At 39.3% G+C, this 17,257-nt stretch overlaps 1 protein-coding gene across 4 annotated transcripts; it reads left to right on the top strand.

Annotated features, from left to right (window-relative positions):
* The first annotated feature begins 983 nt into the window (after positions 1–983).
* Positions 984–15,687, top strand: Exu (maternal protein exuperantia). 4 transcript variants are annotated; one of them, XM_071726732.1, is made up of 6 exons: positions 984–1,128; positions 11,761–12,061; positions 12,434–12,715; positions 13,234–13,456; positions 13,892–14,034; positions 14,299–15,687. In XM_071726732.1, exons 2-6 carry the CDS (start codon positions 11,780–11,782, stop codon positions 14,647–14,649), a joined length of 1,281 nt encoding a protein of 426 aa, XP_071582833.1. In that variant the 5' UTR covers positions 984–1,128; positions 11,761–11,779; the 3' UTR covers positions 14,650–15,687. The 4 variants fall into 4 exon arrangements, with proteins under 4 accessions (XP_071582833.1, XP_071582831.1, XP_071582834.1 ...); XM_071726730.1 differs by lacking the exon at positions 984–1,128 and adding an exon at positions 8,059–8,215; XM_071726733.1 differs by lacking the exon at positions 984–1,128 and adding an exon at positions 8,407–8,586.
* The last annotated feature ends 1,570 nt before the right edge of the window (positions 15,688–17,257 follow it).

Here is a 17,257-nt window from a genome sequence, read left to right as displayed (position 1 = left end):
AGTACGCAATTAACGAAGATGTTTTAATGTTGCTAAAAGCCGAGCGGTCTGTTCACGGAATCGGGAGATACGTTTTCAAGAAAACGCATTGCCATTCGTCGCGCAATTACGTTTGGTATTACGGTCACATTCCATATAATAATAAAAGATAATAATGGATGTGCAATCGTGTCGTAAAATAAAATCGCAGTGATTTTATACTACAGTACAATTATGCTATTACACTCATTTTCTTAAACTTGATTTTATTTTCGCCGAGGGTCGTAACAAATTATTTTATCAAACTCAAGAGTTATCATTTGCCTTTGCTATATATAAAACGTTGAAATCTATATCTACTCGAGTTACAAATTGTGGATTCAAATTGTGTTATCAACGAACGATATAAGCAAAAATGCTAAATCTGTCGTTTGCGACGACGACGATGCAGCGATGGCAGCAGAAAAAACCGACTCGCTGGAAATAAAGCAACTGAAGATTAAAAAATCGAGCGACTATCGCGCTTATAAACTCAAACTTGTATCTTCACTAGTTGTAGATCCTGAACACTTTGATTTTAAGATACAAAACACGATAAAATAAAATGAATCTCCGATTACATATGTAGGAAAGAGATATTGACATAGATTTTAGATTATTACGTAATTAATATTATTTGCACTTTATTTATTTAATTTTGTACAACTCGACTCGAGTTCCTACTTATTAGCAAAAACTCTCCGTTTTCCTTTCCAACGATTTCGTAAATAAATTTCAAAAGACACATATGTAACCCGACTGATTTAGAAATGCGGCCCTGCACAAAGAGACTCTCGAAACGTGCCAGACAGCAGACTATCGAATCTCGACGACGCTCCTCTGTCGGGCGATAAATCGAGAGACTTGCGCGACGCGATAAAGAAGGTCACGAGTGAGAAGATTCGTAACGGTGCGGGTTCGTGCCTCGTGGGTTCAGCCAGTCCAGCCGCAAGCAAGGGAGTAACCAGGAGTAATTAAGGGTTACAAGACGACCGAGGGTCGGCGATATTGGACAGGGGCGGGAATGTAAATCGAACTACGCAAGAAATACCACGCACCTTCCGAAGCGAATCGGCGGATATAAATCGAAGCGACCACGTCGTGCACACGGTACGTCCGTCCTCCCGTTATTTTTCCTCGTGATCTCTTCCGGTTATCGTGCAACTTTCCGTTTACGCTATCGCAGAAAGGCAAGTTAATCGTGCAATCGATTGCAAGATAATAGATAGGAGTTCAAATTAAGTTACGATTAAGAGAGCGATACCTGGCTTTTGATTATTGGTTGCTTTTCCGAGTAATTCGAGTAATTCTAATCGCTATGGTGCAATTGCGATTGACTGATAAAAACATAATTTTATTTATTTAATTATTTTCTTACATTTGTTTATATTGAACGATTCCACAATTATTGACCGAAATCTAGATGTTTATTATATTTCTTAATATTCGTAGCTGAGAAAATTCCTGGTGATTCTAAACCAAAATTAAATTAGTTCTTCCTTTTACGAGATGAATAACTTGAGATTTATTAACTATTTCTGTGACATAGTGCAAGAAAAAATTTGAATTTGTCCGCAGCTCATATATTAAGAAGTTTAGAAATTAAGAAGAAAGGTTTGTCTACATTTCAAAGATTAATTCATAATAACGTGACAGCCATTATTAAATGACCGTAAGAAATAACGAGGACGAGATCTTTCAAGGTCGACGTTATCGAGAATTTTCGTTTATTCGTGAAGGAAAATCGTCCGCGCCGTGCGGGCATATCGCGGAAGCAACACGCCACCCCAATCGGTTTCTTCATTGTGTTTGCGGAAACTCGCTTGAATATTAACCAATCGGGCGAGGGATCCGAGGATAATCCTGTGTTTCCATTTCCTGAGTTGAATCCTGATCGGTTGGTTACTATACTACCTCGCCGCTTAGAAACGAATTAATCCTTTCGTGATTAACGGAAAGCATACGTTCTTTTGTAATTGCACGGTAAATATCTTTTTTTATGTTGAACAACATTTTTGCTGTTTATTAACAGCCAACAATTAACAGTAAGTAAAGGAATATTTTTACACTAATATATAATCTTTTAAATTGAAATTGAAACTTTCTCACGATTGAAGCGCAAGCCAGTAATAAAAAAGCTGATTTCTCGAAACGCGGAGATATATGCACGCTTAAAATTAATTTATTTTAATTGACTTTCGTTGCAGTAGATTTTACTAGTGAAGTACATATTTTGCTTCTTGTACGCTTTTCGTCAAGAAAGAAACTTTCCTTATCTCGTCGGTCTTTCCGCTTGCACTATACATCTGACTTCTGAGTGTTTTTTCTCTTATCTTATCGGATTATAAACGGGAGTATTGTTAACTCGCGGGGAAACACCACATGCATTCGTGGGTATTCAGATATTTCACTCTCCGTTGATAATGAAGCTATCAAATTTTAAATGGGGAAATGTTTAAAAATAAAATGTTAGTTTTAAAAAATATCGTGTAATACATATCCATATGCTTAAATATAATTTTTTTTGTTCCTTATAAATTCGTAATTATAAATCCTTATAAACTCCTTGTAAAATCCTTATAAATTCTTTATAAATTCGTAATTTTATCGCAATATTTATTGATCGTATTGTATTCTTATATTATTATTGATATTATTGTTGTGGCTATTATTTCCTTTCTGCAGATCCTTGACTCTTTCTTCACGTAATCCTTATACAGAAAAAAAGAATACTCTTGATTTGCAAATATCTTTAGTTTTAACGTGGAAATCTTGAAATGAAATTATATTGCGTTAAACGAAAAAAACTTGCTTGAATAAAGTTCATCTTATATAGTTCAACCAAGAAAAAAAAGTTGAAATTCTTGTAAAATTTTTTAACACGAGAGATAAAAGCAAGCATAATAACCTCAAGGAAAGTTTTTTTTTTAAATTGGCGAAATAGTAAAATAAGTTTTCTAGAGCCCTTCTGAAATAAAATAACGTGCAGGGTAACCATATGAAAGCTAAATTTTAATGAAAAAAAGAAATGCGAAAGAAATCTGTAAAAGCTGAAACAATAAAATATGTGAAGGTCACACGTGGATAAACTCCCCGGGTTTCCGAAGATAAAAACCGTGACGGTTAACGAAGCAACTCGCCATGAAACTCGCCGACAGGTAATCCAGAAAACAAAGATTATTCGACATTCGCGTGAGAGAGAGAGAGAGAGAGACCACTCGTACTCGGCCACGAATGTGGTCCAAAGATCTTGCCAAATAACCAAGTTCTTTATTATTATCCTCTCGGAGAGGATAACAAAGATATGAAAGACACATAAGGCAACGCAATCCAGTGCGTGCCATTTTTTCCTTTAGTCTGCCTCTATCTCTTTTTTTCCACGTTTGATGTTTCTCTCGTTCGTCTGGCTAATACGTATGATCCCCAGGTTACTTCTCAACAGAGAGTATTAATGCGTGGGGGTCTGTGTGTAGCTTAGCGGTAAAAGTAGTCATCCGGAAAGCGAAAGAGGTCCCGGATCCAATTCCCGGTCCAGTCACGTTATTAGGGATTAAGCTTTCCTCACCGAAATATAAAAGGCCTACGGAGAACGTTCATCAAATGATGAGAAATTGATCTTTCTAATTGAGTTTTGGCTATTCATCCGATGATTCACAATTTGTGTCTTAGAATGTTCGCAAAAGATATCTATTACAACCTTTGAAAGAATCTAGTCTTCGGGATTTTAACCCTTCGTAGTCACACTTCTCTAGAATCCCGCGGTAGTCACACTGGGTCGTATTGACCCAGTCGATTTTTAATGGTTGCCGGGTTCAAATAATTCTGGAACATACCTTGAACATTCTAGAATATAAAACAACTGCGGTTTTGTGAGAAATCAAATGGCAACATGTTGAAAAAAAATCGTGAACGAGTACATGATTAACAGTCTCTATACCTATAGAGGATACTTCAAACTCTTGTAGATGGCGGACCAAGCCCCATTTTAACCTAGGCATTTAGCTGGGATTTAGCTCCAAATGAGTGTGGGTCATATTGACCCAAGTGTGATTACGAAGGGTTAATGTAACATGGTGCATGATATTTCTTTGTCGAAAAATTTAAATAATCGTTTTTTAATAGAGATATATATAGAAGTGTATAAATAATTCTTGAATTGTTATCGTCGTAAGAAGGATTAAGGCCCCCGCACAATGAAAAATATAAGGAACAAGGAATGCACAGATATTAGCGATTAGGACTAAGGAATCAGAAATAAAACACACGATGCACAATGAAAAACACAGGCAACAGAAACAGGGGATAACACAGCCAATAGATTTTTAACCTATTGGAAGCCGCGTGTATCAATGCTACACCAGCTTTATTCCTGATTCCTTAGTTCTAATCGCTATTATCTGTTCCTTATATTTTTCATTGTGCGGGGACCCTTACGGAAATATAACGGAATATAAAATGCAAAATTTCATTCTTTAGCTGATTTAGATGGGCTTTAACAAAATTTTGACTCAAGATATATAGTTACTACTGTTTAATGTTATAGTTACCACTGTTGAGAATACTTTCGCCGATCTACGGAAAAAATCTCGCTTCCAAAGAAGCCAGTTTTCAATAGGAAATATCGCAGCACACTGTGCTCGTGCTTACTGTCGAATACCTCGTACACGTAATTGAAATTCGCGAAAAATGCAGTTCCGCAACTATTGCAACGACGATATGCACGTTTCTCCGATAAGAGCACGCGCTGTTTCGCGTCTCCTTCGCGAAAGACTATCGCGACCAGACACGTTTCGCTGGTCGATTTTTATCGGCTCTCCGTACTTCGCAAACTGGATCGACCATGTTAATCGACCGTCCTAGACGTGATGTAACATAGTACACTTTCTCCGCAGCCCGGTGTGGTAGTTTCGGCGACGCCCATCTAATGTAGTTTATACACGTTCAATAATCATGCTACAATTATCTGCAACCGACTATTCCAATGATGTAAAACTAAACACTACATCTGCGAAGAAAAAGTATAGATATAATAACTTAAATGTGTTGAAAAGAAGGTTTCCGGTTTATAATAAAAAAGCATGGTTATACATAGAGTATAATAAAAATATATTAAATATATTAAATTTATAAAGTTGTGTTATGCATATCATATTATGCATTTATAATATTTCATATTAATATAATATTACATGTATTATATTTATTTTATACAATATACTAGGCATATATCACTCAATAAATAGTGTAATTAATTTGATATCTCATATTTTTTGATATATAAGTACAAGATCGCGATACAATGCAACGATTTATTAGTTTTTTTGTTATAATTTTATTTTATATATATATACACAATATATTTCTTTTTATAACCCCTTTTAATTAGGGCATATTTTTAATTTTCGCTCCAAACTTCAAGTACATAAATTAAATTTTTATATAAGAAGATTAGTATGTAAAATATTTCATGACTAACAAGTCGTTTTACTTATTTTTTTTATGAATTTGGAATCAATTATTCCTTAGCAAAATATTATCGAGAAGAACTATTCGCAATTTTTAACATTGAGTACATATTTTTATAATCTTCACGAATTACAAACTGATAAGAGGATTAAATCAAGCTAGAGACTAAACCAACTGTATTATAATTTGTTTGTATCTTTGAAAAGTTTAATCTCCGAAAAGCCTTTCATCTTTAATTGTAAATAACTTAAAAATTACGGGTACGTCGTCGAGAAAAAGTTTACTCCACACTGGCCGGAGGATTCGTAATAGATGCAAGACACTCTATACTTTGCAATCGCAGCAGAAAATAGTTTCTGCGATGAGTACGCGAACAAAAAAGGAATAGCGATATCGCGAGTCAAAAGAAATGCTTCGCAGCAAAATTGAACGTTACGCGCGCATGGATTCTTATTGCACGCTCGTGATATTTATAGAGTATACAGATAAATATACCACCCTGGGTTGCAGAAAAGAAACTCGCTCGATGAGCAATTGTCATGCGGCTTTCTTATGTCACTTGTAATTGCCGAGATAAAGAATATAGATAAGAATTAATACTCGCCCACACGAGTTTGCGATCTAACGACCTAGATCGCAAACTCGTCATCGCGTCGCACAAACAAAAACACATTGTCAGATGTGTATTACTTGTAACGATAGTGTTTGCAAACATGGTAAAGCAGTACAAGCAGTAATTTGAAAAAGTTCAACTGTTATGTGTTAATTTTAGAACACGATGGAAGTCTGCATACCTCTTTATTGATACCGTCGCGTAGAAATTATAAAACTCAAATCTCTTTCGAATAGTCGTATGATTCGACGTTATAATTCGTGATTTCTATGATCTCTTTCTAATCGTGTCGTATGATTCGACGTTATAATTCGTTGATGCTGTAATTATTGGTATCCAAGAGGACTGAACAGGATGTATTGAAAATTTGACGATAACAAAGACTGACGTGAGATAATCTTATAATAATCCATGTATAATTCAATAATCTTACAAAATTAATTAATTATAAAATTAATCTAATACTAATGTTACACGTTTAACTTTATTGACAGTAAGTGTATTATTCAAATACACTACTGCTTCTATTAATGATATTGATTTCACGAGTAAATATTTTAATGGCATTGCATATTAATTGGCATTATCGCGTGTATGCGCGACATAATCATATTACCGTAGATTAACGTCAAACAAGTGATTAATTTACTTATTCTCTTAATTAATGTACCGGTATTAACTTCGATTTGCATATTTTCTTAACAGCCGCGTTAATATCTCAGTTATAGGATCACTGTAAATTTCTTTCCTCCAGATTTTTTTTTAATTACTTTAAAATCAATCTTTTCTTTATGAGAATATCTTTAGAGATAGCTGAAATCCATCTTTTCTTACAACTTTCCAACTCGCTGTTTGAAATATCTATAGACATATAACTAGTTTCACAATCAAAATTTCATTAGTAGTAAGTTTAGTTTGAAATTAAACGGGGAAAAAAGTAAATGTAAATTTCGCAAAAATAAATTTTGTTATCTACTTTTATTCTAAAGATTAGAATATAATTTTTCGCTAAAATTACAGCTGTCTCAACGTTTTTTAAAAGAAAATTTAACTTCAAAGATAAACATTTTATATTGTTCTCTCTTCTTGCTTCCGAGATCAATTTATTTTTCAATTATTTTCGATATATAATGTCTATAGATAATGTCTACAATAACATTTCAACATTTTGCTTCGAAATAACTTTTATCTTATTAAAAAGAAGATATCCATATAAAATCACTTATATCTTTATATTATTTATCTACTCTATATCTTTTTACGATATCTGAACGACGGACTTTCCGAGTAAAACGCGTTATACGCACAGCAGCACTTTTTTATCGTCCGCATAAAATGCATCTCCAAGCCTGAAAAAGTGGTCAAAATTCGAAAAATAACATGGAAGAATATACTATACTATTGTAATATGCAGCTCTTACAACTTTTTCCGAAGTTTCATGATATATGCATAATTACCGCCCATGTATCAACTATTTGAATGTTTAAAATACAGTTTTTGTATAATAGATTCTATTTGAAAAGAAAATTGTTAATTTTGTTATAGATATATTCAAGAATAAAATATCTGTTAATTTTTTTGTCGTAAGAAAAAGCTGTGAGAAAAGCATATTACAATACTCTTCCGAATCGAATTTAGGCTTGCCATCCCATAGTGCGTTATCCCGTTTCAAGGAATCGATCGATCACGTCGCATCTCACGCGCTAATCGGTGCGATGATCGGCGGCCGTTTAACAGAGATCTCCATTCACGAGATGGTAATCCGATATCCGATGTTGCGTTCCGCGCGGCGCGGCGCGGCTCGTTCGATCCGGGGCGCACCGGCCGAATCGGCGAACACGCCGGGACATGTGACCCCGCGGGATCCAGCGAGCACGCGCACTGCGCGACGCACGCACGGCACACGCTCCCCGCCGCGTCGCGCCGCGCCGCGCCGCGCCGCGCCGCTCTGGGCACGTGGCCCGTGTGCCGCCCGCCCGCGATCGTTCAGTATCATTCGCGCGACCGATAAGTGACTCAAGCGACTCGCTCACGCGTGCTTCCGTAGATCGCGACGAGACAAGGCGAAGGCCGGAAGGACTGAAGGACGAAGGAAAGGTGCAAGACAAGACAGATCGGTGAGTCTTGGAGGGGGAGGGGGATCTTTAAAGATGTTAAATTTACGAAGGGAGAGAAAGAGGGAGAAGGAGAGCGTGGGCGCGTTTAATTTGTCGCTACGTACACGGAAGCCGATCCGCGCTATCTCGCTCGCGCGATGACCACGTGCGCTCGGAATGCGCGAGTCGCGGCTAACGGTATTCCGCGACGGCGAGAAACGCAGCTCTCAGCAGCTCCGAGGAATAGCGACGGTCGATTACGCGTTGGAGACAGCGACAGGAGGAGTGGGCACGCGCTATCAGAGATAAATCGTGCCGATTTCCCGTCTCTTCTTAGTTTTGAACGCCTAGAGAAAGACCAACGAGGCTGATCGTTAATCGCGGTAATCAAGGTAATCCGGTAGGAATGTCGTTGACTTTCGAGAGCGGATAGATAAACAGCTTTGTTGTTATTCCTAAAAAAAAAAAATCCACATTGGATACGTATTGATTCGGCGAACGACGTTTAATCGCGTCGGTGCTTGACGACACTCGTAATCCGGCAATTTCTTATTTGAAAGGGGGAAAAGGTGTCGGATTCTTCTTACGACATTGTTACATACCATTAGAAGAAAGTTCCGCGATCGTTAATTGGCAACATATGGTCCGCGATATCCGAACGGCGGACTTTCCGGAGTAAAACGCGCTACGCGAAGCGGCACTTTTTTTTATCGTTCGCATAAAATGCATCTCCAAGTGATTAGATATCCCACGGCTGGATCACAGATCGTCCCGCTCGGTCGCGGAAAAAAGAAGAAGAAATGCGCGACAGCATCGCCGATGCGCAAACCAAGCGTATCGAGTTTCAGTTTTCAGTCGTTCGATAAATTACGTGCGTGAGACTTTTAGTTGTTTCGAAGTGATATTTCGCGACACGCGGACAGGTTCTCGTGTCGTATTTACATCGATTTAACCTCTGCGTCTTTGCCGTGGATCAGCAATAATGGGAACTGTGTATAGTGTGTATCGGAAGGTATAATAGGATAAACATAGACGTTCAACTACGTCCGGCTTGTTTTCTCGACCTTCGTATTTGATCGACGACTTTGTAAACTATCGCAGCAGGGCTCTTTTACGAATATGGGATAGACTTTACAAATTATTTGCTCGAGATCAACATGCGGATTAAAAGTCGAATAAAAATCCACAATTTTGTTTGCGCTTCGGAAATCTAATTTGTGACAAATGTCAGATTGTTGGCGCCTTGATAATTCGATTTAAAAAAAGATCTTCTATCAACATTTTTAAATACAAATTTGTATACAACTTTGATTTACGGGTCAAAAGTGGAGCGATTCCGGCTACAGCTGACGCCGTTGAAATTCATCTCGTTTATCTATTTAAATGTAACTGAAACGTTCTGGGAGCGCGTAAATGGGTTTCGGTCCCAGTGGTTGAAGTGTCTGATACACGACGCGTTTCCATTGCATTCTTGTTATCAGATGTCCGCTGCAGGAGAACGGGTCTCTTTAGCGGCGGAATATCTGCACTGTGTGCGCGCGCGTACTGTCTTTTGTCAGCATCGCAAGAGGACGACGTCCACGTGGCCGCGCGTGAGGCAACCGTCGATTGTCATTCGCGTCGCGACTACGTGAATAGGCGGCGTCTTGTCTCTTCTCGTCTCATCTCGGCGCCTCTTCGCACCGCTCGCGCTTTCGTTTTTCCGCGTTGCACAATCCGCATTATCCGCAAACGTTCGCCACGTTTGCTAATCAACGTCCGCAGTCTTTTAATCGTGCCCACGCCTTTCGCGTGTCGTGTTCCGCATCGTCGGTGTACGTTATCCACATATCGCAGCCGCCGGGATCATCTGAACCTGTACGAGGGAGAAGAGCGGCGAGCGTTACGCAAATCTGGGTAGGAAAATATCTCTCATTTCTCTTTTCTTTTCGCTTCCGTAAATGTCCGTAATGCATCACAAATGTAATCAATCGCGTGTGCAGAAAGAGAGAGAGAAAGTGTGTATATATTCCAGAACTATCGCCATTAAACTACTCTCGTTATTACACGCACTTCTTTTCCTCTCCTCCATTCGTAATCCGTGCCTGTTTCACTGTAATCATAAAAGCGCATTTAAAAAAAAATTCTTTTCAATGACGATTTGTTTTTTATTCCATCGAAAAAAATAATCCTCGACGAGAGTTTCATTGGATTCCAAATCGACTCGGAATTAGCTGCGGAGCAAGGTTTTAGCGATATCCGCTTATAACTTAGAAAGCTGCCGATTCTTCTGGATTTGTATTGAGCAGAGAATCGATCGAACCGAAAAATTCGTAAACGAAAACATCGACAATGATTTTAACATGTGCATCGCGTGTTTCATTATTGTTTATCATATTAATCGTACCGGGCGGAAATTGTATTTATAATTTTTATAGATACTTTAACAATGACTAATTTTCATGATAAAAATCCACGTATATTGATGATGTCATTTCTGGAAGTTTCTACGTGGAGATCGTTGGAGATGTAAATGGGGACAAGTACATACGTTCGATTATGCTTTGTTCAATATTAAAAATTTCAACATAGACGCTTTTATAAATATTTAATTATAAGTACCTTGTTTCATCATCGACGAACGAAATAAAAATCGACATGAAAGTGACGAAATTATTTTGTAAAATAATTTCTTAAAATTCTTCTTCAAATCGAGATTTAAAATTGTCTTTGGAATTTTATTTGGAAAGTGTAAGTTCATGTAAATAAAAAGAATTCAGCTACATAAAAACGGACATTTGGCGGAGCGTAAGGCAAAGTGTTTCGTGCACTTTCCTTTGCTCTCTCAATTAATTCCAATTTCACACGTCATGTAACGGAATACGTGGGAATTTGCGGAAACGATGCGACGTGTGTTTTGATGGACGCGAGCTAAGGTATAGACGGAGACGGAGATATTTGTATCGTTATAACGCGTTCGACGGCAAATTCGAACGTCACGTTATTATTTCTCGTCAATTAGGCAGTGTTTATATTTTCGCAGATGTGCTGCGCGCGTGAGCCTCAAGGCCGACCGTGACAAAGGCTGTGTTACCTATCGATCACACGCTCAAGTGAAATCGACCTTCTCGAGGAAGTTATCTTTAAAAAATTTAAATCCACCGAGTAACGTCCGACCAAATTTACCGAATTACAGTTTACTGAAAGAATAAACTACTAATTTCCACCTCTAATGTAAAATTAATACACGCATGAAGTAATCATTACAATACGACACGGTAGTGGAACAATAATTTCACAGTAAATAGCTCCTCTAATCTTTCCTCAATAAAAGATACTTTTTTCTCACGTGACTTTTTATCAGGCATTGATAATCTGAAAAGAAACATTATCTTTTCGTATCTGTAAAAGATCATTTTTGCTCCCCGCGCGTTTATCTATATGATTTCTCCGGATTAATCGACATCGTCGAGAATCACGGAGAAGTCTTCTTGCCCTTGGGGGCTCCCGGGAGACGCAAAGACGAAACGCCTGGTGAAAGAGGCAATCAAGCCAAGGTGGAATACGCGGACGTTTGCACTTTTCAGGAAAGCGACTCCGTGAACGATGGTATCCTCGACAGTGACGGAAGCGAGCCCGGTGAAAAAATCATGCGGCGCAATGGGCATTGCGCCGGGGGATTATCGCCTGGTCGGCTGGGACATGGACACCACCGGCAAGAAGGTCGTCGACGAGATCTGCCAAATAGCCGGCTACACCCCCAACTCCACTTATTCACAGTACGTGATGCCGTACAAGGACCTCAATCCGACCGCCATAAAGCGCCACAGTATGAAGGTCGTGACCAATGGCAAATTCCGCGTGCTCAGGAACAGCAAGACCAACGAGGTACGGCAGCAAGGTCGCGACACCGAATATTCGTTATTCGTTGCTCCGCGATTTGCCCTTCCCGCACGAGGGATAGAGAATTCACGCTGAAAGCGCTGATCTTAATATTTTAGAAATTGAAAGACACAATTTTTCTTACGTTTCAAGTTATGTGTAAATTGTCACAGTTCTTAAATAATCTTGAGCATTTTATGATAAATCGCAAATATGGGAGTAATTTTTTATAGATAGATACGTATAAAAGAAAAAATATATATACGTATCAATAATCAAACATAGATATCTTCTTTTTTGTATACAGGAAATATATATATAATTATTATATTAATTAATATTGTATACATATATAATATGAAATATTTGTTCTCATAGGTAATCAAATCCAAAAGTGAAGTATCGGCACTTACGGATTTCTTGACCTGGTTGGAGACCGTGAAGGAAAACGCCGCGGACGGTGTAATTTTGGTTTATCACGAGCCGCGCAAAGTTATTCCCGCGATGCTGCTCGAGTCGCTGAAGAAGTACGATCTGGTCGATCGATTCAAACAGACGGTCAAGGGATTCGCGAACGGATTCAACATCGCCGAGGATAAGTGCGCGAACTCGGCGCACATCTATTCCCTACGTACTCTGTCGCGCACGTTGTTGAAGAAGGTGAGAAAAATATAAGCTAAATGTAGCAATGCCTGGGACACGTACCTATGTCTGCACATTTTATTATTTCAGTTCTTAAATAAATTATAACGCAAATTAAAATCAAAGAACCAAAGGAAAATATTTTTCTTGTATTATATTTTTATCTTTGATTTTAATTTGCGTTATACTTATTTAAAAAGTAAAATGATAAAGGTGTCCAGACACAGGTCTTAAGTGTCCCGACATTGGTACATTTACCTTACCATATTGATCACAAACTTTAACGGGATTTAATAAAACGGAATGAATAATTCTTAATTTTTTTCAATTCTAAGATAGAAAATTTAATCCTGAATTAATATTCATTTTTGAGAGAATGCGAATAAATTATTTCTATATAAAATTCAAATTTAATAAACGTTTGCGAAAATCGATATAGCTTGATTTATGTAGTATTATAAATGTTTTGTAAAAAGATATATAGCAGCGATACATAATTTTTCCATGATGATAAATATTTTGGATTATATTTGAAGGAAGCGAATCTGGGCAATGCGCAACACAGAGCATCGCTGGCGTTACAAATAGCACAATACCTGTGCTCGATCGACGGTGACAAGACCGAAGATGCGAGCGAGAACGGAGATGAGAAAGAGAAAGAGAAAGAGAAAACCAGCGATGAAAAACCAATGAAAAGAGCAGTCGAGGTTATTCGAGAATTCGCGCAACCTGTTGACGTCGAGGAGCAGGAACACAACGGTACGTACGTTATTTAATGTGCAATGACTCGCGTAATTTCGTAACGCTTATCGTAACGTTTTTTTTTATCGGAATAATCTTAGTTTTTTATCATCAACGATAAAAATTAATAAAAAAAACAATCCAACAGCAATACAATGTATCATTAATAAAGGATATTTGTACTTCTTCGACGAAACGCTAATTATGCTTCAGAAAAATTCATTAGATTAAAAAATGATTTAGAAATTCGTTAGATAAAAGAATGATTTAGAACGCTTTTATGTTTTCACATTATCATTATTAACCTTACATTTTATTTCGTTTTCCTCCGCACAAGTTTTATAAATAATTTTAAACTTTATCATGTTTGGCGTGAACTTGAAGGCTAAGTTAGCAAGAAGGTAAGCAAGCACCGAGATGAAAAGCCAACGCAATGTATAACTTTTGTTATAGAATTGAAGATTATATTCGAACGGCAGAACAACTTGCGGCCCATATTCAGCGCCCTGTTCCGTATGAACAGACGCGAACGTCAACACGCCAGTCCCCTGCGGCGACTGTTAGCTGAAGCCGGGATCGTGTACTCGGAGCTACAGGTGAGTGTGTTTATGCATGATTAATTGGGTACTAATAATCAGACCCGTTTATTCCACGCGAAATCAAACAAGACGTTTCCGTTGTTTCTCGATTTCGGTTTAAACCGTTTAATTTGTTGTGTCAAGACGTCATCCGGGAATGAAGTAACAATCAGTTTAGGATTTTCGAATTGCTAGAAACGGTCGAATTCGCGTCACGCTCGGTTCTTTTAAGACTCGATTCACGATCGAACGATCTTTTTATCGAGCATTTGTGCGTTTCAGGACGCGTGGACCAACGCGAAGAAGGACGGACTGGAGCATCTAATGAAGGAGAAACTCCCAACGGTTGAGGAGAAAAAGGTGGAGGATCTGATGATTATCCTCGAGCGTCACTTCGACCCGGAGAAGAAGCCGAAGAGCAAGGCGCCGGAGAAGAGGGGCCTTAAGACGAAGAACGAGAAAAAGATAAGTGACGATAAAGAGAATAACAACAAGAGTGACTCCGGCCACGACAGCCCCGATAGCCCCGACACAACGACGTCCGGGTCCCCGGTGAAAATGAACGGCAACAACGATGTCGAAGTTAAGTCAGAGGCGTGCGCTTTGACGCAGGAGTGTGCCGAACAAGTTTAACGATGCCCGACACATTTCGACCTCTCTTTTACGCGCCGCAAAGCCGGGAGTACTTTTCGCGGCCGTTTCCGCGCCGTCTCTGTCGCCCGTTTTACCAGCCTCGGCCGAACGGGCGATCGTGGATTCTTTTTTTTTTTTTCGTTGTTGCCATAACGGTCGCGGATGACGAAAAATAAAATTGTTAAGTAACGCGAGTGACGAACGTAGATTTAGCGTATCGAATACAGCTCGCGTTTAGCTCGGACTCTGCAGTAAAAGCGTGCTGTATGCTTGTTAGAATTGTCGCTAGATTCGCGCTCCTCAACCGGAAAGAGCTGCGAAGGGAGCCCCCCGTTTCTCCTTTTTCTTTTTGCGGTAATTTTCTAGGGTAGACGTATTAGAATAAGGTTTACGATTCGTCCAACGGGCGATGTTTGTTATGCGTGATCAAGAGACGAGTGTTATTTGTTACAGTATTGCGATCTTTCCTTTTCTTTTTTTTTTCTTTCATTTCCTTTATTATTAATTTTTTTTTTTTAATTTTTGTTCGCACTGGTACGCCGGCATGATTAAAAAAAAGACAGACAGGTTTCCTGCGAGACACGCCGTCGAATTTAGCACAAAATGTACAAATAACACGTTAAGCGACGTTTAGTTTGTTAACGCGCAGAGATATTTAATATTTCGTAATTTTATACTTGTTTGTTTTCTCTCCTCCGTCCCCTTGTTTCTGTCTCTCCTTTTTTCTTTTATTTATCCCCGAGGATTTTCGTACGCTCGCTACCTTGGCGAGAGCGTCCGTTTAATAGACTGCTCTTAAGTGTGAAAGGCATAGGAAATATCGCGGACCCGCGCAGTTCCCGCACAGTTTCACGACATGTGTACAGTAGCGTGCACGATATTTTCTACTTTTTACCGTTTAAGCCGCGCGCGAGGCGCATTAGTGTGGTAGTAGTATTAGAGAGATATATTTTTGTATCAAAACAATATAAATTTCGTTTCTGCTGTGAGATCTCATTGTATGAACGTTGATTAATAAAGATTCGAGTTTAGTTGTAACGTTTATGTATTTATAAACGTTCGTCGGCTCTCGGTTTGCGTCCGCCCAGACCGACCGTGCGATATAAATACAGTACTTTCGCTAAATTAAACCTCAATATCCGTATTTCGTGCCTCAGCCTCAGCGGTGAGCCTGACCGTTTGGTTTTCGGGTTTTATTTATTTTATATGAAAAAAAAAAAATCATGCAAATTCTGTCCCTTCGTGACATATTGCATATATATCTCTTGCTTCTGGTTAAAAATCAAACAGCTGCGTTTAGCGTTAAATATGGAACGTGCAAACACACCTGGACGTGAATAAATGAGGCGTTTCAATAATTTCTTTCAATTGGACCGTAACGCAGACGCGGTTTAAAACGATCAATGATTAATTAGCATTAAAAATCGGTGAACCTCGCGTGATAAATCTCGACTGTGAAGAGATGGATTTCGGATTGGTCGAGGAGTCCGCTCGGTCCGCTCGGCGGAAGATTACACCTCGTGCTACCTGCACAATGTCGGACGTGATTTATTTCTGAGCGGAGCACGTACGCGGCGCTTATTAATTGCCACGAGCGCGCGTCATGGCGCGTGAATCGCGAAGGGGCGTTCGGCAAATACGCGCCGGAGTTAAACGCGGTTCGGTAAAGTTCTTAATAAGCAAAAAAGTCGCCGGGATTTCAACGGGACTTAGCCGCGGGTGTGGGGAAAAAAACGGGGGGGGGGGGGAATGGAAAGCGACGGTGGTCGCGTGCGCGCGTTTTTTCCGCGTACCTCGCGGCGGGACCTTCCGCGTTTCTCTCCTCATCCCCCTCGCGGATCGATCCCGGGAGAGAAAGCGGAAATGAATTAAATATGTGTGCGGACCGTTGCGCGCATCCGCCACGCGGATTTTTCCATGCTGTATGCCAAAACGCCCCGAGGCGTGAACGCCAAAGCTCTCCGGCGGGGAGAATTCCACAGAAGCGATCTTTTTCCCGGTAAACGCGCGCGCGATTCTTCCGCGGTCCTTCTTGAGGGGGCGACGGGCATCACGGGGATCAGATCTGATCCGAGCGCGACGCGCTCGGCTAGAAAATTGAGTTTTTCCACGTGCGCCGATTAGACGGGGTACCGTTCTGTAACTTTGCGCAGCTTCCCCCCCCCCCCCCTCCCTCCGATATTGTGGAATACGTGTAACTGCGCGGTTGGAAAAAAAGAACAGATCCCTCGTGTGTACGGGAAGCCCGATTTTAATTCCGGTATTCAATTGAAGTATCTACACGTCGATACCTCTGCGTACAAACAGATTTTACGTGACGACGTAAAGATTGAATAATAATTATTGCGGTGCGGACAACCGATTCTCTTTGAATTATCAAAGATGTACGACAAATTACTTTTTTGAGAAAGAAATTGGCTGTTTTTTTGTTTTTATTTAGGAGACCATTAAAAATTTAAGCTGAAATTACAATCTAGAATAAAAATGGGTGGCTCCATAAATCAGGACGCAATATCTAAATTTTGCAGAAGGAAACGGATATATTTATGTGCATATAATGCTTTTAGATAACGTGAGTTTTCTAGTTAAAAATAAATATATATTTCCA

Source organism: Temnothorax nylanderi, unplaced genomic scaffold (genome assembly GCF_030848795.1).
Source record: "Temnothorax nylanderi isolate EJ_2023f unplaced genomic scaffold, tnyl_v1.0 TNYL_tig0010_pilon, whole genome shotgun sequence".
Classification (NCBI taxonomy): Eukaryota; Metazoa; Arthropoda; class Insecta; order Hymenoptera; family Formicidae; genus Temnothorax; species Temnothorax nylanderi.
The sequence above is the reverse complement of the archived record's forward strand: the minus strand, read 5'-3'. Positions and strand labels throughout refer to the sequence as shown.

Excerpts from the sequence above, each read along its gene's own strand:
- Exu (XM_071726732.1), top strand. The coding sequence starts at position 11,780 with ATGGTATCCTCGACAGTGACGGAAGCGAGCCCGGTGAAAAAATCATGC. Across the intron at positions 12,062-12,433 it reads GGAACAGCAAGACCAACGAG|GTAATCAAATCCAAAAGTGA; the intron begins GTACGGCAGCAA and ends TTGTTCTCATAG. Across the intron at positions 12,716-13,233 it reads CGCGCACGTTGTTGAAGAAG|GAAGCGAATCTGGGCAATGC; the intron begins GTGAGAAAAATA and ends TTATATTTGAAG.